General features: G+C 48.0%; 1 protein-coding gene across 1 annotated transcript in view; it reads left to right on the plus strand.

Annotated features, from left to right (window-relative positions):
- Nucleotides 1-25,237, plus strand: part of LOC142575707 (putative cationic amino acid transporter) — a 164,895-nt gene that overhangs the window by 67,733 nt on the left and 71,925 nt on the right. Inside the window, exon 2 of the mRNA XM_075685272.1 lies at nt 19,400-19,516. Within this exon, the coding sequence (XP_075541387.1) occupies nt 19,415-19,516 (102 nt within the window). The 5' untranslated portion in view covers nt 19,400-19,414. The remainder of the gene's footprint in view (nt 1-19,399; nt 19,517-25,237) is intronic.

Below are 25,237 nucleotides of genomic sequence, written 5' to 3' on the forward strand. Positions count from 1 at the left end.
GGCAGCCTCGATCCGTGCAGGTCCGTCTCACATTTGTTGGCTGTTCTCGTCGTTGTCCGGATATGGAAATGACACGTCGCCACGCGGGTACGTGTGCGTGTAAAGAAGGGTCTTGCACTTAGTCACTCCGCTTCAACGTTTTTGTTTGTTTGTCTCGCTTCTTGATATCGTTACTAATGCGATATCGTCGTACAGATCGGCGGTCCAATTAACGGCTAGCCTTTCGTTTCTCCCTGCTGTCCCTGGCAAAGGGTTCACTGCCTCTGCGCTGTCGACTTCGCTAATGCTATGACGTCGCGATTGGCTTGCAGGCGGTCTTATACGAACAGTTCTTGCGTAAGAACTTCCTTGTTTGGACACGTACCCTGATTTCTGGTGAAGGCGGCGCACTCGGAATAAAAGCAAAAGAAAATGACGTTCATGCAAAAACTGAATGATGAGGACGCACGTAGCTCATGTGCGTGTCCTCACCATTCATGTTTGCGCGAACATCTTTGTTTCTTTTTTCAAATACGCTGCGTCACCAAAAGCACATGTCACCAGTTAGCCCGTCAGTACCTATTAGGTATACGTGCCCGGAACTGGGCCATTGTTGTGCAATCAAAGTATTGGGTGGGCCTACCGTAATACCAGTTCGCGGTACATGTTTTTACTACAGTTTTAGTTAGATAGCATTAGAAAGGTGAAAACTCGATCTCCGGCCGTGCCCTCGGTGGTGCAACTGGTGGGGTGAGAATGGGGCTGGCAAGCAGGAACAGCGGTGTGTTGTGACGTAGAGAGGCACGTGACAGGACTAGCGACGGAGACTGCGCAACTGTGGTGCTTGAAGACCGGATTGCTCAATGCTGTCCGCCAGTACTGCTCTGCATACAGACAAAGTTTCAATAAAGCGATATTTGTGGTTGATTCAGGTGCGTGTAGGTTAGCGTGGGTATGATAGGCACTGGCAGTGCGTAATGAGTCCTATCAAAAAAGTTGCATTATAGAAACAAAACAGCTGCATTGTGCTTAAGAGGAAGCTTTAGCTCGGATGCTCCTGTTTCAATACATGTAAAAGGAGAATTCGTTTTTCTCGGCCACCACTGCACAAAAGTCGACGAGATTTGTTGCATTTAAAAGAAAAGCTAAAATCTAGTCACTGCTGGTATCGAATCTTTGAGCTAGTTTGTCAATTTCTTATGAAAAATTGACAAAAATCGAAAATTTTCAAAAAAACGAATCTATCACGTTTACAATTCTGTAACTCAACAACAAAAAAAAAACGATAACACAATACTGCGAATGGCATCTACTAAAGCGGACAAAATCGATAAGTTACACTTAATATAAAAAAAAAATTAGTGATTTGGAAATACAGTGTTTGTACAACCCTTGTAAACAACGTAACAAATTCACGTGAGATGTAAAACGACATATCGAATTTGTCCTCCTTGAATGATCTAATGGATGCCGTTTTCAGTACCGCGATATGTGTTTTTGATGCAGAGCTATCAATTTGTATACTTCGTGTGTCTATATTTTTTTAAACTTTCGAATATTTGAAAATCCTTTTCATAAAATTCAGGCCCTAAATCGAAATTCCGCTTCCAACAGTCACTACAATTTAACTTTCTATCTCAAATACAACAAATTTCATTAAAATCTGTGAAGGGTTATATAAAAAAAAAGTTTATGCGTTTTACATGTATATAAATAGGCCGCGTCGGAGTTGGGCCCGACCTAAAGCTTCCTCTTAAGAGGAAGCTTTAGCTTGGGACCAGGAAGCTGTAGCTTGGGCCCACAAAGATTTAGCTCAGGCCCAACTCTGACGCGTCCTATTAAAATACATGTAAAACGCAAAAACAACTCCTGGACCGATTTTAATGAAATGTGTTGCATTTGAGAGATAAAGTTAAATTCTAGTGACAGTTCCAAGCTCAATTTTGATTTAGGCCTTGACTTTTTTTTAAAATATTTTAATATATTTGACAGTTAGAAAAAAAAATAGAATCACGAAGTTTACAAATTCATAGCTCTGCATCAAGAACAGATATCGCGGTTCTGTAAATGGCATCCATTGGATCATTCAAAGCGGAGAATACGATATGTCATTTTACATCTCACGTGAACTTGTTACGCTGGTTAGAAGGGTTCTGGAAAAGCTGTATTTCCATGTTATTAAATTTTTTTTATATGCATGTGTAACACATTAATTTTGTCCACTTTATTTGTGCTGTTAGATGCAATTGACAGAATTGTGCTATCATTTTCTGTTGCCAAGTTACAGAGTTGTAAACTTATTACTTTCGTTTCTTGAAAATTTTCGATTTTTGCCACTCTTTAATAAAAGATTGGCGACCTAAATCAAAAATTTGATACCACTAGTCAGTAGGCTTAAAATTTTATCTTTTAAATGGAACAAACCTCTGCAAATTTGGTGCAGTGGTTGCCGAGAAAAATGAATTACCCTTTTTACATGTATTTAGATAGGAGCACCCGAGCTAAAGCCAGTGTGCTCTCTTTCCTCGGCTGACTATACGTGACGTTGTAGACTCGCCGATAGTAAGATGTATGTAGAACATGATGTCAAACGACCATAAGGTAGCAAACTGAAGTGATAGCGATGTCGACAGATAACTATCGAATGTTACCATCTCCTAATGTTATCGCATTGAATAGAAAGAAGGAATATATTCAGTCGCTTGAATATAAAGCAGGACGACGGCCTGTGAGATTTTCTTCTTTGTTTTTCTCGTTGTGTCGAAGACGGAAATTGTGGCTGTTTCGATTGCGTGCCGTCTTTGAACGTTTCGTGCGGTTTTATCACTTTCTTTCCTTTGATCACGATCGTCATCATGGTGGTCGTCATTATCACCGTCATCATTGGCGCATTTTATTTACACTACAGGACAGAGGCCCTTTCCAGCCATAATTAATTACCACTGTCTTGCGCGAGCTGACTGCGTGCTGTCCCAGGAAGTTTCCACGTTTGCCCCTCGTCTTGGTAATCATTCTGTAACCTTCCTTGCCCTCGAGTAAATGAGTTGCTCTGCATTGCGTTTTTTTTCGTAGCCCCTTATATATTGCTAAGCTGCACCGACGAGGTTTCCACAAAGCGTTAAGCGTCGGACCTTGAACGTGGCAGCTTCTATGGCTAATATTCTTCTTTTTTTTTCTGCGGAATAGCTCTCTAAGCCCTTTGACGAAAGCGTGAACTTATGCGCGGTCGGCGCCTTTGTTTGCGTCATCTCATACATATACATTTATCATCATGAGTATAGCGCGCCGGGCATGCGGCGAGACGAATCTCCAGAACTCGTTCATTAACGATCATCTTGCTCTCTCTCAGATGCGACTTTTCTCAGCTTGATGCAATAGCAGTGGCAACGCACCACGCTTTCGATTTCGAGAAAATTGGGGGCCCGGCAGCGCCGTGTCCACGATGGGCGGCAGCTGCTCAAATCGCGAGCGGCCGTTGCAAAGTAACGTTTCCCCGAGTCTCTGGTCTTAAACCAGTTTCTTCCTTCCACTTATCAATCACATATGGAGGTCTGCCGTCGCCAGCAGTCAACGGCGCTGCACTGCGATTAAAAGTTAAATGGACCGGTTCTATTCGGTGGCAAGATGACTTAGGGGAGGCTGGGAGCGTTCCACTGGCTCGTATAAATGACTCGTATAACGTGCGGCTTGCTAAATACGGATTTTGATTAATTGCACTTGGCGTACTTATCCCACTTATCGAAAATTGCGCCGTCCGCCTGGCAGGGTCTACAAGTAATTCTGCACTAAGCTTCCTGATATTTTATGCGAAGCATATTACTAGAGCTCAACCCAGCTCCTCAGGCGCGGCGGTGTCGCCTTCAAGGCTGACCACGTGACACCGTGACGTCACGACAGAGGAGAAACGGGGCTCCAACTCGCGCCGTCGCTCGCGGCGTCGCGGCGGTATGTAAGCAGCTGCGCTTGTTTCTAGGTGGCTTTGGCTCAACTCTTGCAAGATGGGCTGGGTGGGAATCGAACCAGGGTCTCCGGAGTGTTAGACGGAGACGCTACCACTGAGCCACGAGTACGATGCTTCAAAGCGGTACAAAAGCGCCTCTAGTGAATGCGGTGTTGCCTTAGAAACTAGCTGTTTCTAAGGCTCAGGCGTGCGTCGCTTGCTCAGGCGCACATTTCGTTGCCGCGTCCAATGCGGGGCGCGTAGTCGCTGCGCCGTAGCCCATTGTCTTACACCCCTTGGCGGGTCGACGGGAACGCTGTCGCGTTCCACTCTTGAAGGCGAAGCAGAGTAACGCAGGAGTTGTTTCTTCGTCTAGCCGAACCAAATATAGCCAAGCAACAGCAGTTCACCAGGCTAAACAGTGGTTCAACAACTAAAATAAAGGCTAGTATGCTTCGCATCCTGGGCTTAACCTTAGCTAAGCCACAGCCATTTTTTTTATCTCTTTGTTGTCTCTTTTGTTAAGCGCATGTGCCGAGCCCTGTAATGAATTTTCTGCGTTGAGGAGGAGGAGGAGGAGGAAATAAAGAGAGAAGCCAGGGATGTTAACCAGAAGGGCGTCTGGTTAGCTACCCTACTGTGGGGGACGGGAAAGAGGGGATAGACAGACGAGGTAGAGGGAGGAGGGGCGGGGGGAGAAAAGACGCGGTGAGCCTGCGCACGCACGCGGAGGGCCTGGGCAAGTCAAAGGCGTTCACGTTGGCCAGTCGCGCTCAAGAAAGAGAAAAGCGCCTTCACAGCTTTGCGGATCGACGAGCGATGGGGGCGGTCTTCAAGTAGCACCTGCGTGGACAACGGCCGATCGTCCAGGCGTCGCAGTGCGATAGATTACGTTTGTCTTTCCGACTTAAATCGATGACAGTGTCACAATAAATGCTCGACGTCCTCTTCGTCGCCGCAGACGGCACTCGCAGCGCTGTCGGTCATTCCAGTCAAAGTAGCGCATGCCTTCGTGAGCGCCACGCCCAGCCACAGCCTGTATAGAAGCGACGCCTCACGAGGGGGAAGCCCGGGTGGCGGTCGGAGTTGGAGCTAAGGATTCAGTTCGTGCAGCCTGGTGCGGCTTACATTTGGGGTGTTCCGCTGTGTTAAAGCGAGCTTGCGTGCCAGGTGACGAAGCTACCTTGCAGCGTCCGTCCTGGAAAGAGGAATGGGTATGCTGTGCTGTTCTTGATGTGCCCCTCGGGCAGCTTTGTTTGCTTGGTCGTTTACACTGATCCCGCAGTGGTCGGGTAGCCACTGGAAGGTAATTTCCTGGCCTTTTTGTTTGTCGTCGTCGTGAAGGTTGATAATGTCGTACGTTAGCTGTTCGTGAGCTCCACGTAGGAGTACTGACTGCATGCTGTGTAAAGCCGGTCTCGAGTCGGAAAACACGGCCCATGTACCAGGACTCTCTGCTTCAATAAATTGAAGAGCACTGCGCAGAGCCGTGACTTCTGCAGTCGCGGACCTCGCTACATGTGGCGTCTGGAATGGCAGTGTTATTCCTCTCGTCGGTATGAACACAACACCGGCAAAACTGGTCGATGTAGTCGATCCGTCAATATATACGTGTACGTGGTTACTGTACCTGTACCATTACGCGTGCGAAGGCGTGGGATTACGCTTGCAAAGAAGTGAGCATCGCACGCGCAAGAAGACGTGGGATCGTTCCCCACCTGCGGAAATTTGCTTTTTCGTCCACTTTCAGTTCCATTGCGTTGCCTGCATATGACTAGCCCGTTCGAAACCTTGCCCGCATGTTACGCTTCCGAGCAGATGTTAAGGATTTTTTTTTTACAAAGGCAGTAATTGATACGCACGCATTTTACTTTAGAAACATTGGCCATATTTCCCCCCAAATTTTCACTAAATTTCATCTCGGTAACGTACATAGATCTCGCAGGGCAGCAGGCTAAATTTCGCACCCTCCGTAAAACAGACATGAAGTTCCGGAGCGCTTGTATACGTTTAAAGACTTCGCATGTAGACTTGTCATAGCGTGCCATCCCATTCCGAGAAATTTTATTGTCGTGGAATCAATTGGTCTTCCAAGGCAGCGGGTCAAATTCTGTGCCATTCGTAGAACACACTTAGAGCGTACTGTCCAATGCGCTTGAATACATAATTTATGGCTAAAGGCGCAAGTAACCAACACACTTCTAACTTTGCCTGCACATATTAAACAATCGTTCCCTTTTTTTTTTAACCGACTGTATGCTTGATGTCGTAGTAATTGATTGATTATTTGAAATGATAGGAAGAAAAGGAAACTAAGAAAAATTGCTGCAGAGCGCGCTACATCTTCTCCCACACGAGCAATGGTCAACGGTATAATTGGGGGGAGGGGAGGTGAGGGGAAAAGGAACGGACAGGGCCCGAGTATAGAAAGGGAAGAGAGAGTACGACGAGGATGTGCGAAATAGTAAACATAAGAAATTAACAAAAGCGTCTATGTCAACATAAAAATGAAGTATACTTCACTTGTGCTGTCCCTTCGGCGAAAGTGCTCGTTAGCCCAGCAAGCATGGTGTGACGTACAGTAAAATATCGAGAGAAACAAGAAAGGGGGGGTTCGATATATACGAGGGGCATTCCGAAAGTTGGTGCGGTCTTTTTTCTTTTTTTGATGGAGAAGAAGGCACACCAAGTGAAAAAGCAATCGCCATAAGAATCCACATCCGTTGCTTGTTCAACGACGGGAGGAGCGTCAGCGGAGGAGGAACGACGCATGCGCAGAACGCCGAGGAAGAGAGAGTGCCCGAGGCTATTGTACTACAAATCACGATGGCAGACAGACGTGCGCTGATAACGCGGTCGCCAATGGAAGCGCGTGCTGCTATCAAGTGGGAGTGGGCGCCTGTTTTCTGCAATGAAAGCCGCAATCTAGCGACGTCACTTCCAAAACAACGCTGGGGTGGAGAAGGCTGCGCGACATTTCCTTGCATCGCAGGGCACCCGAGTTTTACCAAGGTGGTTTCTTCAACCTGATTGCACGCTACGATAAATGTCCCAATCTCGGTGCCGACTATATGGAAAAATAGTGCAATGTGCACAAGTTCATGATGCCAGCGTGTTTTTTTTTTTTGCAATAAAGTTTCCTTGTGAAAATAAATGTCGGAACTTACTTTCGGAACGTCCCTCGTATATTCAACGCTCCTAATTAGGCCAGAAGCGTGAACATTTCGCTACTAACTGCACTCATTATGCTGCCCATCGCCAGAAAATACAAAACGTTTCAGCGAACACTTTCGGAAATCTTTAAAAGTTACCTGTGGCAGATGTCACGATTCTAGTTCATGAGCTGGTCTACTCGAAGGGGCGGGCAATACTTGCACAAAAAATTGAGATGCAAAATTGACTAATTAATAAAAATTCACTAACTAAGTTTTAAGTAATTACATTATGGCCCATATTGCAATTTACAAATTCTAGCCGTGGGGTTGGCAAGGCGGATCCACTTGGAACGAATTTTCAATATGACACCAGTTTCGAGATATAAATTCCCGAACTTTGATGAGAAATGCATTGGCCTTCCAGTTAATTTGTTAACAAAACGTCGTTTCGTGCACGGAAGCACACAAGTAACTGTAACGCCAATGCATTTCTCCGCAAAGTTCGAGAATTTATATCTCGAAACTGGTGTCGTCCTGAGAATTCGTTACAAGTGGATCTGCCTTGTGAAGTCCACTAGTAGTAGTGTAGTAGTAGTAGTGTCCGCCGCTTCGAGTAAGCCGGCTCATAAACTAGAATTGTTATGTCTGCCACAGACAACTTTTAAAGATTTTGGAAAGTGCTCACTGAAACACCCTGTATAAACTTAGTGTGGAGTAGAATGCGCTCGCGACATTAAGATACATCGCTGATAACGGTCGTATGACATGTTCGAGCACCACTTTAAAAATATCTGCAAAAACTTTATCTGATACGCGTGTACTTAACATGCCTTGCTGTTCTGCAATAGTGGTTGGCCCATTTTTTTTTCGCTAAGTTTGTTCCCGGTGGTCGTCGTAATTTTGCTGGCAGTGGGCTAAACTGTGACCTTTCTATGACGCTCCGCGGGCACTTGAATACGTAATTTATTGCAATAGCCGTGATACTCGCTTTGCCTACCACATCACCCATAACGTTACCCCTTTTTTCACCAAATATATACACACAGCTCACTCAGTTCAACGAGGTCACGGGGGAGACCGACTATAAACGCCGCACAATGCGCGACAGTACCGATAAAACGAAGGTTCAGTAGTTATTTGCAGTGCGGGTTAAGCCGGTAACCTTTAAAATTTTGAAACACATTACACTTAAGACACTGGCTCCTCCTTCAGTGCTAACGAATTCGAACTCGGCGTCAACACATACTGTTCTCTTGTGGCTCTGGGAAACATTGTGGAGAACGTCAGTGTGACATTCTGAAAAGCTTGAGAACGGTATCTTCCGCAAAGACTGTAATTAACGCGCGCAGATTAGTCACTTATTGTACGTAACGCGCGACATGATTCCTACTTCAGCGAAATGTAAACAACCGTGCCTGGCATAGTTCACTGCAAAAAATACCGGCAGAACAAACTTCAGGCCTCGTATAACGCATGAAAATTGTCAGAGAACGAGTGTTGAGCTATATCTTTTTGATACGCAGTTGAACCTGAACCGAACTGAAAATTACGCAGAAGACTGAACCCAAACCGAATCAGGAATACTTTTGGTTCGACACCCTGCTTCTGCGTAGCCCGACCTCTTCAATTTTCTATAACCGACGTCTCCTTGACTTCTCTGTGTAGTTTAGCGATCGTCGCTCAATGCACGCACTGCTCCCATTCAGCTCACTTCATTTCTTTCTCCGCCCTCAGCTGCTTTTGACGCCGGCTTTATCCCTTCTCTGCAGCTGGCTTCTTCAATTTTCTCTTGCCGACTTGTTCACTTCTTGCCTCTCGTTCTTCTTTATCCTGACACCTACCAAGTGGCACATACCCATTCTGGAGGATTGGCCAAGAATGCTCACATGTGCTAATGTCACATGTCACCTTGCGCATACCCAGTGGCCCCAGTAGCCTATTCAGGCTCCTATCCAATGGCACATGCCCACCTGAACGTATCTAATGGCCCAAGTTGCCTGTTCTCAATTTGTCTGTTCAGGCGCATGCCCCATAAGATATGCCCCTCCGCACATTCCCAGCTACCCAAGTTAGCTTGAACAAGGTTGGAAACGGGACGTTAAACCGAAAAGTGTGTGAAGTTCTCGATCAATGCTTGTCATATTAAAATTAGAGATGAAGAGCAGAAAGGTGAACCAGATTAACTGTCCGCTGGGCTACTCTGCGGCGGGGAATGAGATAAGTAAAGGTAGAAAATACGATCAATAAAGAAGAGATCTGAGGAAAATCAGTCAGCACAAACAGCGAATGCACCTGACAGCGACTATAGCTTTTTCTCGATATAACGATGCTTCTAAATAAATGAAAACGCCAGCGCTTTCAGAGGAACACGGGTTGAAGTCAACTGGGACCAGGGCAAAACATTTCTGTTTTCTAAGAGGACGGTTCTCAAGCTTGTCGACTTTGCTTCAGATTACTTTTCTCCCACCGCTGAAACAAGGACAACCGCACAAAAAAAAAAAAGTGCGCAATCATCCCTTCCAGCGACTTAAGTTGTCTACTAGGTCATGCAGCAGCCAGCTGCCAGTTGTCTATTCGAAAACATACTCAGTACTCCAAATTGTCTATTCAGCAAGAAAGCAGCTAGCGCATTCACAGTAGCCCAGGCTGTCTATATATGCCCCCTACTATATACATAAGAGAAAACGATCCGACGAACGCCAAATCCTGGGAAAGAGGCCATTGAAAGATTCGCTTTAAAAACTTGCCACATAAATGACTGAGCGCGCAGGTTGTGCAGCAAAGCAAACTATACCGATATTTATAATTGCTGTCTCAGTACTTCTGAGAGTAATTATGAGGGAACGCTGTTCTCACACTGAGCCCTCCCCCTCGCCCCGCACCACTCCCCATTTTCTTCCTCCCACCGATTCTATACACCGAGCTCTTTGCCGGCGGTATTGGTCGGCGAAAGCAAGTGCAGGTGAATGTGTTTGTATGTTTAGAAGTGCGGGACAGAGACGAACAAAGCACTTGCAGCCAGCAGGCTTCTCTCTAGAAGGGGGGAGGGGGTCCTCCCTTGATGAAGTCAGGCACACCAGACTGACAGACACAGCAGCCCACCTCGTTCGTCCTCGTTAAGTCAATGTGGTGGCCAGCTTGTTCCTCCGTGCTGCCGGCACTTTCGGCGAGTCCCCCCTTCCCTCCCCCCCGCCCTCCCCTCTCCTTGCGTACACAACGTGACTGGGTCTCCAAACCGAGAGCGTAGAGGGAACAGCTAGCTTATACACGCTTCCGGCGACGGTCAACGCCGGACCTTGGTGCGTGTGGCACGCGGCCGTCCGTGGGATTGGACTCGGGCCAGTCGCGAGAAGCTGCCCGGACCTTTTGTGGCACACTGGGGGGTGTGGCGCTTATGGCGAAGAGTATTAGTGTCGTATTTATTCGACGCGGCCGGGACAGACTCTCGAGTTTCTGAAGCGCTCGGATGCGCGTCTAGCGAGCGACGCGTCCTATTCAAGAAAGCGAGGCGAGACGACGCCGTTGGCGCTGCGCTATTCACTCGCATTGCCGCCCACCCTCTTCTTGCCTTCGCTCCGTCCGTCCGTCCAATTTCGCGCTGTCGGTTGCGCACAATGGACCTTGCGGTAAAACGCGGCGACGAGGACCAGTTCACCGCCGCCGCCGTCAGCGCCAGCGTCGGGATTGAGCGGAATGAACGCTGAGGTCGGAGGAGAGGAGTGGTGGAAAGGAGGTCGGGTTGGGGAGGAGGCGCGCGCGGCTCTGTGAGGGAAAACGGGAGATCGTGCGGAAAGGAATGTGAGAGAGAAAGGGCAGGAAGAAAAGATAAATAAAGGGAACACGGGGACTGTAAGCGGTGTCGAGTGGCGAGGTGCAAATGCGTGGGCGCCGTGCCATGCGGCACCGTGTGTGGGCAGCACAGTGGTGGGCGAGGCGTTGTAGACTGGGAGGCGAGGCGAGGCGAGGTGGGAACCAGAACTTGTACTTTTATGCTTGCTTTGCGACCAGTTTAACTGCAAATAGACGAGTTATTTCTTCATGATTTCTTTTCTTCTTGCAATTACAGCGGTGCGACTGTTTGCAGGCTTGCGGTAGTAACGAGCAAAATGCTAGCAATTCACGCCGAATCATCGAGAGCGATACCAACCGCTAGGAGGCAGCGTTGCGCAAAGCGTTCGTTGAATTTCTCTATCGAGCCTACATGGATCAATCCGCCCCAAGCGCCGCATCGGTCGGAGATGGTAAAGTGGGCTTCACGATGAACCATCTGTAGAGCGGCAAGCGAAGGCCCCGAGGAATGTAAACTGTGTAGGCGGTTCTATACGTATAGTTGGTCGTCTCACGCCTCTCACGTGTTCCTATTTCCCCTGGAGAAGAGGCGGTGCGATCGTCAAAGGTTGCCCCCGAGGGACGCGTACTTTACACTTTCGCGAACACCACTTTCTTTCTCGTTCGCCATTCCTCGTCTTCGGATGTCGCGGCCTCGCTGCGTCGGTGATGACGTCATCTGCCGTGGAGGCTCGTTCGTATTTGTTGAAAAAAAAAAAAAACGCTGCTGCGCAGTCCTGCGCAGCCCTTTTACGCGAGCACCTTAGCTTTTCTTTCTGTGAGTTTTTTTTTTTTTTGCACCATATGCTGTAGTGACGCACGCAGACAGGTTACGCAACAGGCGCTAAATTTCGCTCGGAATTCTATACACGCGGCCAGGATGGATGCGGCCAGGATGGTTATGAAAGCCGAGGACGGCCGGGTACGTGTACTTCGCAAGATGACATTTCAGACGAGAGCCTCGTTTCTAAATTGTGCAATGCTTTCCTAAGCGGTATTACCGTATGGTTTCACTCACGTACCAAAGGGTGTCGATGCGAGCGCCACCCTCGAAGTTGAGTTAACCAATGAGATGTCACCATATGTACGCCTTACGTCACACTAGCGTCATTTCAACCTCAAAATTATCGTAGAGAGCGATAGCGAGCGATAAAAGCAAAATAAAGACAGGGAAATTAACCGGAGGGCATCTTTAGTTGGCTACCCTGTACTGGAGAAATGGAGGTACGAAAGGTGCGAGAAAAATAAAGTACGAATGAGCAAAATCAAACTCACTGTATGGACGCTGTCACACAATCTGTAAAGCCGCCGAATAGCCATGTAACGGTGTCAATGTCCCACTGACGTACTTTGCGCGTTGCACGGTGTCGCATAGTCACAGTTTGTCGCACAATCTGATATCTTCTAGGTAACATAGCAGCGCTCTTATAGCGGCTCGCGCTGAGGCCCGTTTGAGTCACCAAAGCGAATACTGGAGAGTTATATATATCATCATCATCAGCCTAGTTACGCCCACTGCAGGGCAAAGGCCTCTCCCATACTTCTCCAACTACCCCGGTCATGTGTTATATATATATATATATATATATTGCAAGCGGCTTGCTTACGCAAGAACTAGGGGCCACCGTACTACGCATGCGCATACACCTAGGTCAGGGTCTGCGCACGCGCAGTACCGTGGCCCCTAGTTCTTGCGTCCCCTAATCTAAACCTCTCTACTAACGTTTTCTGAGACAACAGTGCAGGCAACAGTACGGTGGGAGGACGAAAAACACAGGAGTTGGGTCCTGTATTCAACGCACGCGTTTTACGGTCCACGTCACAGGGTCGTTTGAAGCTACAGGGTCGTGGCGTTGAGCACATTCATCTACAAACCAGCATTCCTGCTCAAACTAAGCCCAAATGCTCACAGCTTCTGGCAAACTGTAAGCTATGAGCATAGCCTTCGAAATCGTGCGACGCGCGCCCCCAGATCTCGGAGGCCGTTTTCTGGGAAGCGCGCAGGACTCTGGGGTTCTTCCATGGTTATCTCATTTTACCGCGGCGCACGGCTTCTAATTTTTTTGTCTTCCTTTTTTTCCATTTTTTATCTCACTGGAAGGTGCTTGAGTTTGTCGCTTTCTCTCAATTGGCACCGCCCTGAGCTCTAGCAGGAGCACGTATTTCGCTTTCGCAACTGAAAACTCCGTTCTCAGTTTTGTTTGTGTGTTTGTTTGCTTGCTCGCTTACACATATACGGTATATACGCGCAAAGTTACGAGCAAAATTTCTCAGCGGTGACATTTACGAACGAGCTGGAAGAGTCTGCCCAAGGGGACTCGCCTCTGCGCAGGCGTTACCACGTACGACGCATTCGGCATTTCGTTACCCAACAAACCCACGCTTCACACACGCACGCGCACCCACCCGTTTACAAACACATGAAACTCGCGATGGCCGAGGTGCTCCTTGCCCGTAATGGCAGCCACAGGCTCGCACGCGCTCTTCCGAGTCGTGCTCTTGATTTAGTGGATTCACGCGCTTCGCGCAAGCGTCAGCAGGCGTGACTGCGCAATAGCAGAGGCGAGTCGCCTTAGCATTCGTCTTTACTTCCTTTTCTCTCCTCCTCCTCCTCTTCTGACACGTCTCGCGAAGCCGTTACGTCGAGATCCGGAAGCAGACGAGCCAGGTCTGTCCGTTTTCCTTTTGTTGTTGTTGTTGTTGTGGGATAAAGCGGGAAGCACGTGGAACGCATACCACGTCATAATTTCATCTCGGGCATCGACCGGTTTCACTGCGTACGTCTACGTTGTGCTGCACCGTTACGACGCCTGTACTGCGTACGGTGCAGTCCACTGTTATTGAGAACTGTTAGGGTTGGCGTCTGACACCACGTGGTGAGAGGTCATTCACCCTACCGCCTGAGCCGGAGCCCACGAGCGACCTCATCCCCTTCGCCTCTCATGGTCGTGGCATCGCGTGTGCTGACCTCATCCCCGTCGCCTATCATGGTCGTGGCATCGCGTGTGCTGACCTCATCCCCGTCGCCTCTCATGGTCGTGGCATCGTGTGTGCTTACCTCAAAAAGGGTTGATATACTTTGGAAAAGGGAGTTAAATATGGACAAGCAGATACTCCCTCAAAGGCCATTCCCGGTGCTCTCTGTTTTTTAGAGTGGAGAAGCGCCGACACTGAACTACGAGCAGGTTTTGACGCGCGCACAAAACACTGTGCACTGTACGAGCGTTTTCGCATTCCTCAGCCGTTCGTAGCACGGCCGCCGTGGCCGGGATTCGCACCCGTTACCTGGGATTACGTAACACGTGATGCCATGTCCGCTGAGACATATGGGCAGATAGCATCTCTTATACTTGCGCGGATTGCCTTCTGCTTGGAAAGCTGTCCTTGCTGAAACGGCCCTGTATACTCCTTTCATTTCACTACCCATATTTTGAGTAGGTGTGCGCGAATACTTAAAAATTTGTGAGAGCAAATGCAATAGTCATTGCTCTTTTATTCGCATTCGATTCAAGAATTCGCTGTACGATGTTATCGAGTATTCGTTTCATTTCGAATACACGAGGATGACGACACTTATTAGAGCACACAGGGAGAAATACAGTTGCAAGTGGTGACCAGGAAGATTCTGCTGGATATTGGAGTCCCGGTTGCTTGCGGCAGATGGGCACTAGCTCATAAGCTAAATTCTGCTCAATAATTTCTAGTGATTCAATAAGGGGTTCTAACTTTAGGCAGACTTATTTATTACTCGGACAACCTGTCTATGTTTCAATTGCTTATTTGTTATGGGGCGCCAGACACGATCACCATAAGTTGTTTCTACTTCTACACTCTTCAGTTGTCCAGATGGCCACTGGTGTACGGTATCACAGTATCAAATAACGTTAAAGAGCCTACTTCTTCTGTCTTATTTGTTTTACCAAGAAGTCGCATAACCTTTGCTATGTTTGACTTTTTGGAAGCAAAAAAAGATATTCCATACTCGAAAATAGTTTTGCCTGAATGTTAGTATTCGATTCGATTCTAATATTTCGCTAGTGTAACTCCCTTGATTTTGGAATGTCCTATTTGCATTTGTCTACAACTTGCATACAGTAATCGCTGTAGCAGCGTCTGTATCTTTCGAAGTGCAGCAGAGAGTACTAGATGTAGTAACTTGCTGTTTATTATTAAGGAAATTAGAACTAGGAAGGAAGGGTAACTATACTGGCCGCATTGAGACTGCTTAGCAGCAGAGGCTGCTACCTGAACGGCAGTGAGTGGTTAGGGTGACGTCGTGGGCGCAGGAGAGGTAGAACGGATATTTTGGAAGGAGGAATACGACTAATGGCGGAGTTCTGAATACCTTATGCCGGAATACGACTTATGCCGACTAATGGCGACTAATGCCGGAGAACGCGACTAATGCCAGATTTGTTTCGGGGCCGGTGCTCGTAGACCATTAGCCCAGAAAGTCATATAACATCGAAGCAGTCTACACAAGCCCGTTTAGGCGTAAATATATAAAGCATCCGTATCCTCGTGTTATCACCCTTCAATCATTTAACCATTTATTATTGCTTGCGCAAAAGCGGTGATAAAGTGTTTGCAGACACCTGTGTTTTCAACCAAATGAAGCATGCCGTATGTAGATGATGCTCTTCTAGATGTATTCTTATATACTAAACGTATTATATACTAAACGTCATTCATTCATTCATTCATTCATTCATTCATTCATTCATTCATTCATTCATTCATTCATTCATTCATTCATTCATTCATTCTTTGTTTCTTTTTTTCTTTCTTTCTTTCTTTTTGTAGCTTGCTTCATGCACGCGCTCCTCTTCTACATCATACCTTTAAAGCTCTCGGGATTGCTTGCCTGCCGTCACGCTTCTCGTGGCATACGTGCATGCCTCACAGCCCGACTCATCGCGTCATGCGTGACCTCCTTGTAAAAGCATGTGTTACCGGACTGTTATGAAGGTGTTGTTCTCGTCACGTTCCGCTAGCGAACAATAGGTTTAGTAATGTACTCCGTCGCCATGGCGGTGTACCGGTTACTGAAAGAAAGAGAGCCACCGAAGAATTGAAAAAGGAAGCAGTGTTCATCATTGTGCGTGCGAAGGTTGAATGTGAAGAAAAAAAGGGTAGACTTAACAATAGTTGACGTCTACGTAATGCGAAGCATTCATTCTTTGTAGAGGACGATTGTATGAATGATGTAACTGCTGTGAATTGAACGGCTACGTAGGGATTATATGCTCTAGTGTGTACTATATCTATAATAAGTAAGACAGAATGTTTGTAATGGTAATATCTAAGATTGAAAGCAAACTATAACCCAGTGCCAGTTACCTAGTGGCCTCAGAGGCACGTACTCTGTGCACATACCCAGTGCAAATGCCCAGTGCGCATACCCAGTCGTCCCTATGGCATATAATTTGAGACTGCACTATCACTGAGGTCGGCCCACGAGCACAGCGACGTATGCTCCAATATCACTGGAATCGGCCCACGTAGACAGCAATATACCTCCCCACCCTCCCGCCTGCAAAAATGTGGCCGCACTCGGCGAATAATGCTTTGTGTAGAAATCGACAGATCCCACGCATTTGATGGAATCGGTGATAAGCTAAGCTTTCATTGGCGCTTGCGAAGAAAACTGATCTCGTTTAGCGACCATTTGTACGTATAGAGCAAACAACTATTCTGGACATAATTTCACCGCGAAACGTCTTGGTCAACATACTTGCGGCGCTTGATCGTGCTCACCCCACGCACAATGAGGATGAAACAACCGCGACGGCATGACAACGGCGCAGTGACGACGATAGCATGGCAACGACAGCATGTCGAGAATGGAACGACGACAATGGGATGACAACGCTGGAGTGACGATGACGGCATGACGACAACGGGATGACGATGCTAGAATAATGAAGCCGGAATGACGAATGTAGGGCGACCGCTTGACGACGACGCCCTGACTATACAACGGGACGACCACGAGCCAATGACGAAGACGGCGTCGTCGCAATTGAGGCGTGACGGCAATGAGGTGACTCGAAATGCGAAAACGCCCGTGTACTTAGATTTAGGTGCGCGTTAAAGAACCCCAGGTGCGTGGTCAAAATTTCCGGAGTCCTCCACTACGGCGGGCCTCATAATCAGAAAGTGGTTTTGGCACGTAAAGCCCCATAATTTAATTTTTAATGAGCTGGCCGCGCTTGAAATCACGCGACAGAATGGCGACGACGGAAGAACCGCGAAGGCGCGACGTCAACTGTACGACGTCGACGCGATGACAACGATTGACACGAGGACCTTGGAACGGCGATAAAGATGTTCTCCCCCCCCCTCTCTCCCTCTCAAGCTGCTATCAGGTTCCGCACCTGATCAGTTCTCGCTTTGTTTCTCCTCAAATGGAACCCAACGCCGGAAACATCCATCACGAAGAAGTGTTTTCTTTTTTTTAAATCTCGTTTTTCTTTCATTGTCGTTACGTTGCGTCCTGTCCGCGGTGCATTGCTCGCAGAACGGGCAGGCAGCGAGCCGGCCGTGTTGGTCTGGTGCGTGCAAGCGGCAGCCGAGAGCTGGATAGCCGTGCATGCCGGGCGCGCGTGACTTGGAACGCAACGCGACATAAAACGAGAGAAAGCAAGACGAAAAGGAGTCGGAACGTCCGGGCCGTACACAGTGCGCATGAGCATCCCCCCGGGGTAGTGTCTGTGTGCAATGCGGTTCGCCGCGGTGTCGCGGGCGCCCCCCCCCCCCCTCCTTCTCCCTTTGCTAATGAGCCCGATGATCAGGCATGCACCGCGTCGCCCCTCCCGCATGCCGCGCACGTGCACCTCTTCTCTCTCTGGCTTGGGTGATTTTCAATGGCCCAGAGGTGGCGGTGCCGGCCGCGAGGCAACAATGCCCCGACCGTGCGCGGACTCGGTGATGTCAGCACGCCCGCAAGTTCGTTCACTGGCCACGCCGGAAAAAACAAAAAACTAACAAGAAACTGTTCGGTCTCTGTGTAGCTTGGCGCGGATCCTTCTTGGTTTATTGCTGAGCCGTCAGAGCCTTGAAGTGTGCACCAGATATAGTGTGAAAGTTCTGTTGTTTTCGGTGTAGTTCTTTTAGACAACAGAGTGTTTTTAGTGCTAGACCTTAACTGAGTTGATTTGTTATAATGTGCGGTATTGGAAATGGTGCCAAGAAATATTTTCTTGGCTTCGATACAGCGTCATTTGTTGCGTGAATAAAAAAATGATTATTTCGGGTAGAGTAGCTACTGACAGCTATCAAGCACTTGGCTACGACAATCGTAGTCGTCATCATCGTTATCCGTGTATTCATCCCCATGATCACTTTCTTCATATTAATCATCATCTTCTTTTTCTACCCCGGTTGTAAAATCAGCGCATGTCCGCCATTTACATTGGACTTGCCCTGGGACTAAGACAGTTCACGAAAGTGACTTAGGAGTAATGAGGTTAAACGTGACCACCTTGAAGAGCGTGAATGATGGCTCACGTCATTTCTTAAGTCGCTGCTACAGTTTCTGCATGAAACGGGTCTCCACGCTTGCATGTAATTTCATTCCGACGTTGCGCCGTGTGGCAACTCAGGTAAAAAAGAAAAGAAAGACTCCATGATATGCAACTGATGGCACGTCAATCTCATTATTCAACAACCTGCCACCACTAACGCTTCATATTAGATTTTTATACAAAAATTCTCGATTGCGTGATGTAGGGGCATAAAGGAAGCTCACTTCAAGACGGGTGCTTATTCGCTGTAATTTTTTATGACATAGGAAGACCTGTATTTTCAATGTACTCGACGAAGATCGATCACTGCTGTGATTGCCATGTCTCTCAAGACGATATGGTACGTCAGCTTCGTCCTCATTTCTCTTCAATGCGCCTCGAAGAACAGGCCACTAGAATGATTACAGGTTCTTGTTCCTTCCGTGGCCGCAGTCACAAGTCAGACGTTTCAAAGAGCACTAATTAATCCGCGTGAGCAACGATGAAAAAAGGAGACCATGTCACTGAGAAGGCACTGGTTATTATATTGAAATTATGCATTATTAACTTTAGGGCCGAAGGCGACAAGGCTGTGCTCACGCCACCCGCTTTTCCTGCTACCTCGCGAACTCAAACAAGCTTCGTGTCACTTAGATTCCAGCGTTGCGTTGGGCCTGCATGTCTTTCCGGACCACGAACGTCAACGTTGGGAAGGTAGTAGACGGACGTGTAAATGTTTGTCCTATGATCCTTACACACGTAGCTGTGCCGTGCCGTGGAGTACAAATTTGCCCTGTACTGGCAAGGAAGATCCTTGCCGCGATGTAAACGGCACCACGTCAAATGTTAAGTGTCTTGGTTTCATGCATCTCTAAGACCTAGCGTTAGACTTGGCCTTTACTTAGTGTTGGCTTTGTTATAAATCAATGTGCGTTGTAACGACGTTGTGCTATACGTAACCACATTTCTTTCTCTTTTTTTCTCGCTTGCAGGCTCCTCAGCTAAACATGTTTACCTTCAGCAAGCCCAGCTTTCTCACCTTGGTCGCGAGGCTGGTCCGGACCAAGGACCCAGCCTCTGACATCACCGAATCCAAGACAGAGCTCAAGGTAGGCACGTTTCTATGTTTTATTTCATATGGGTGGGGAGGGGGGGGGGGCGTTGGATGGGGCTGTATCCTAATTTTACCAGATATATAATAACTACTATGATTTTACTTCTGGAGTTGCATTACTATAAGTGATAGACATATAGACAAGGGAAATCGAAATACATAATGAATATTTAACCATGTTTCAATAATTTTTTTTTTGCTTTAGGGCACTAATTGGAGCCATTGCATTGTGTGTCAGTGCATTGAAGAATGGTCTGTAATGCCACGAGAGATTCCATGTTCTATTTGGTTACGCGTATTACTTTCTTTGTATGGACGATACTGACACAAAACAAAGTTTTTTTTTAATGCAGTAGAAAGCCTAGTTTTCTCTGTATATGTCTGGAAATCTCAATAATATTTAGCCATGTACCTCCGTAGCACATGGTTCTGTACACAAGCAAAGGAAACGCGTCTTATGAGGCCCCGGTAAAACTCATAGCCTGTCAGAGAAGGAGCAAATAAAAGGAGTGATTAGTGGCTCAAATGCTGCAGAACATGTTTTGGCCACAGACTTGGGACATATGATCACCACACTTTTGCTCCCTTATTTCTAACAGCGTACTTGAACGAACTGTGGCCTTTATGTCAAGTCGCTTCTACGGTAATCCACAGCTTAGTGGAAGTTTTTAGGAAAGGGAAGAAAATCACCATATGCGCGAGCGCAGAGTTAGGTTACGATGTAAACGCGTACGAATATTTAGACGCAAAGCTTCGCAGTTGAAGAAAACTTTGTCGTAGGTCCGGGATTTGAACTCCACCATCTGAGCTAATCAGGAGGGAACGCACATGGCAGTGCGAGAGCGAATCAACCGACGACTTGCATCTCGTCGACACTGAACATGGATTGTCAGTCCTACGAAAATCCACAAGACGCATGAACTTTTCTCGCAAACACGCACTCTCTCAACGCCAACAACAACAACAACAACAACAACAAAGTAAATGAGTTGTGCTTACAAGCATGACCATACAGAGCTCAGAGTGAGTTTATCTCAGTAGTCGTTATATTCGACCTATTAGAAGCGGTCTCCGTCGTAGGTGACAAGTCCTCTTCAAAGACGTCGCTGATGTGTTTCGTGAAGGAAGACTACATGTTCACATCAGATGAGTTGCGTTTATCGGGGGTATCGTGAAACGTTGTGCAGGTTGTCCCTTTCACTCTGTGTTCTACAGACGTGCGTTTCTTTTGGCTTTTGCGTTGTGTTTACCCACTCCGCATAAGCTCAGAGCGGAGGGACAGAGATTGTTCATGGTAGCTTGTGTCCTGTCGCTAATGCATTAGCAGCCCCGGAAGAAGTATTCGTCCCACGTAAGGTAAGTTATTTTCTCGTCGTGGGCATTTGGTCCTGTCCTGTTTTCGGGCCACGTTAGTGTATTCGGGTGTGGGGCATCTTTAGTAATCCCCAGTTGCGTCTGCGTTTTCTAGGTTCAGTGCTTGTTACGGCGTTGCTAGTAAATAAACTTCAGCAGCGAATTTAGTGCGGCGGGGCCCTCGGAGCAGCCTTCGGCGTACGCGTAGACATAGCGTACGCGTAGGTACGTAGGCGTACGCGTAGTGTGCCTCCGGTACGTTTTCGACTGGGCCTGTCTGCTTGCGGTGCGCTGCCTCTCTGGTGAGGTGGAGGGACTCTCGAGTTGTATGGAATCCTTTGGTGAACTGGGATCCAGTGCAATTCATCCGCCGTGCTCTCGGTTGACTTTCGCATGTTATTGTACGATTGTTGATATCTACGCGGAACCGGTTTTTGATGCAGGTGTACAGCTAATGGTGAGCAGTTTGGTACGCATCCCGCGGAGTTCTCGTGCTCTTGTTCCACACTGTCAATGTTGTTGCTTATATGATGCGTGCTTCTTCGACGAAACTATTACAGTATTGAATAGTAGAGGACTCGGTATAAAATGACAATTCTCGCTGAACAAGCTTCAATAACAATGGTGGACATTTAAACTTGGGCGATAATCGCCAGTAGAGTTACCTATAGTTACTAAGGAAAAAACGACAATTCTCGTTGTATTATTGACTCTAGAGGAAAGTTCGAATAACAGAATTAGAGTCAGCCTATACTCTAAGGGCCACGTTTTGCTACAACTTTCGACCCTTGTACCAGTTTCGAGAAATGCTTTATATCTGCAGTGAAACGCATTGATAGCCTCTAGCTCCAGACTTCAACTACGATGCTGCTTTTAGACACTAAGGGCCTTATGAAGTAATTAATGAAGCGCGTTAACACCGGCCTTCGCAGTAAGGCATCCCCGAGCACAATACAGTTTCACACTGTTTTTTTTTTTTATTGTCACATACTCGTCTTTTCTTTTTCCACTGCCCGTTTCTCGTACGATGGTCGAAGACTAACAAACCGGCCCGCGATCATTAAGGCGATACGATCTCCCAGCAGGCTCTCCCGGTTCGTCGCCCGTGCCTCCAAAGCCCCCCCTCCCGAAAGCGAGACCGCATGCTTGGGTTACCAACACACACTCTGATAATGGACGTCGATCCTTGTCCTCTCCGAAACATGCCACCAAGAGGGGCGCTGTTAAGAACAGCGGAGTAGCTCCCTTTCCTTTCGCTCTGTCTACTCCGTCTCTGAAGCCAATCCGCACGTTCTCCATCCTCGATCGTTCGCCGGGCGCCGCTCTTTCGTTCGGCTCTGAAGAGCGCGTGCATGCGCAGTGCGTGCCTCCGAGAGCTGCGACGGTGGCGTCGGCGGGGAGCACTAAATGGCTTTTCAGAATAATCCCTGCCTGCCCCCCCCCCCCTCGCCAGAAAAGAAAAGAAAGGTAAAGAAAAGGCTGACTCGAGCCTCCCCTTTCTTCCGTCTCGACTCATTATCGCCGACGATCACGACAGCTCAGCTGTACTCAACTCGTGCCCTCTGCGCCTCTTCCGATATCCTTCATCTGTTTCTCTCTTTCTTTTTTTCCCGCTCCACCTCGTATACTGCGCTTCAGCAACATTTCGCAGTGTGGTGAAAGCCACCGGTCGCGTTCGTCAATCAGAAAAGAGCAGATGGGCCCAAGAAGAGAAAGAGAGAGACACAGAATAAAGGAGTAAGGCAGATATTGGTGGATATAGGTTGGCTAAGCTAGGTGGGCACTCGTCTAGCACCCACTCACCAATATTCTCTTTTTATTTTTATTTTTCAGAGTATATGAACTCACTCGCGCTCATACTCACCGTTACCCACGCGTTCAATCCCGTTCGCACTCACTTATAATCACACTCTCACGTGCACCCTCCTGTATGTTTATATACTCACGTTCATCAGCACTCACTCACGTTCATGCTCGTGCGAAGTCGCTCCCTTACTCAAACATGCTTACACTCAAGACAGTAAAATGAAAGAAACGCTGGATGCTCGGGCTGCTTGGTGAAACGTTGTTTAAAAAAGTGCGCAATTCCTAGTAAGGAAGGAAGGAAGGAAGGAAGAAAGAAGGCGAAAGGACAGCGTGCACGAGGCAGAGCGCCCTTTACAACTGTGGAATGAGCGTGAGTATGAGTACGCCGACCCACGCTAGTACGCTAGTTGGCTGGTCATCGTCGTTGTAGAAGCAGCGCACTTTAATAGTACGGACACAATAGAGGTGGCAGGTGATAGGAAGGCGACTGTGTTCCTCTCGGTCTCCTCGTATCAACTCCCGTCACCTGTGCTGTGTCCATTGCGTTAACGCTACGGTCCTTCATCTAAGTATGGACCGAGATCAACCGACTAGGTGGGAGTACAAGTTTGACTAAGCACTTGTAGTCACACGTACGAACAGAGAAACCAGCAAATTCAAGCGCCGAGCTGCGACCGAAGATCTATCGCAGTAATAAAAGACGTTTATGTAGCCCACGTAGTTAGATCGAAACGCACGCGCACGTGCATTGGTGAGAACGGAAAAGGGCTCCTCTGTTGTCCGCCTCTGATAGGCCTGAGCGCGACGGAAACTAAACGGGCTCTTGACGGAACGATAAGTCCCGGACAGGGGGCGAGCCCTCCTATCCTAGGGTGCCTCGGTGTCAGCGCAGCCTCCCTTTCCTCAGCACTCAGCAAAATCTTGCACTGACTGACCGACGCCTAGTCCCGTAGCCTGAACAAATGGATTGAAAAGCAAGTGGAAAACGGGGGTGACAGGAGAAGCACGGACAAGCGGCCTCGTTACGGAATATTGACAGCGATTCGGGCGATTTGGCCGAAGTTTATGACGTTGAACCAGCGCAAAGCACCAAAGTACGGTAAGGGGATAGGCGCGCGGCTGGAGCAAAGAAACAATCCAGCGACTTCGTTCGCCGCTTCCTTTCTTCTCACCACACATTTTCTTCCCGCGCTTAGATACGACGATCGAGAGGAGCAAAGACGCTTACTTCTGCAGCCCTTTGTGGGAGCGCGGCGCAGCGTCGTCGAGGGTACAGGGAAAGGGGAGTAAAAGTGCATAATGCTTCGCGCCACTCCTGCGTCATGAATCTTTTCTGAAAGACCACCTAGCCCCTTCCCAAGCCTTGCCGAATTAGGCTTCGCCATACTGCGTGGAATTGTGAAGACGGAGCCTGTACACAGGCAGTAACGTTCTAAAGAAGAAAAGAAGGAGAAGAGGACAGGCAGCGGGCGCGATTACGGCCACTTCGTCCCTTTCCTTTTCTTTTTTTTTTTTTTTGGCCGCCATTTGTCTCCGGCGCTGTTTACTCAGGTCACGTGGGACGCGCGCGCGCGCCGCTGTAGCTAACGATCCGGTGACCCGCCAAGCGGTGCTTGTCCAGCTAATCATTTCTCGCCGCACCGTTGCGCGCCGGGCGTTCCTCGGCGGTGCTGGCGCTGCTTTCGACACCCTTAGGACCGCCCACTGTCTCGCACCTCTCCTGGCACGCCCTCTCATAAGCTCTTTCTCTCTCTCTCTCTCTCCTTATCTTATTCCGGGATTTTGCTTTCTTTGGTTCGTCCGTGCTTCGTATCATGGCTGCAGAACTTGCAAAGGTGCCGTGTCTTGCGGATAGAGAGATGAGGAAACGACGCATATATGGAGGGCGTACACGGTGTTCTGGTTGTGAAGACTCACTTTTTAACGCTGCGTATTTTTTTTTTTTTTTTTAGGACAGTCCTATACCGAACACTCGCTAGCCTTCGCGGTTGGTGTCGACGCGAAACGGAGCGAGCTGGGCCGACACCGGAGGCAATGTATAATCAGATGCACTAGGCGGTCGACTCTGACACCTGCGCAATGCTCTCAGTGCTGAGAACGTGTAGCCGTAAGCGTAGAGTTTCCAATGGAAAAATATATTTAGAGGCAACTGTGGGCGCTGAGATCGTTCAGCCACCGTGGGAACGATGATCAGTACGTGGATTTCGTCTTCGTGCTTGTGGCTTCAGACGTTCTTGTGCAGTAATTTATTTCGCTGTATATTTCTGAATTTCTAAGCAGTCATAGTTGTCTTATATTTAAAACACGAAGAGGTCATAAGTCTCGACGTGGATGCGTAATCGTTGCCAATTGTTGCATTTATAAGACAGACCTTTGTTGAAAGTTATCAGTTTGCAAAGTCGCGACGCCGTTTGAAGCCACGCAGACCAAGTTTAGGCAAACGTATGCACTGTCCATCATTTTCGTGCTGGCTGAGAACCGTCGTACTTCCAGCTGCCCGTAAACACTAGCGCAAGCGTTGTCTCTAGTAATTTTTTTGTAGAAAACTCTACGCTCG

Source organism: Dermacentor variabilis, chromosome 3 (genome assembly GCF_050947875.1).
Source record: "Dermacentor variabilis isolate Ectoservices chromosome 3, ASM5094787v1, whole genome shotgun sequence".
NCBI lineage: Eukaryota > Metazoa > Arthropoda > Arachnida > Ixodida > Ixodidae > Dermacentor > Dermacentor variabilis.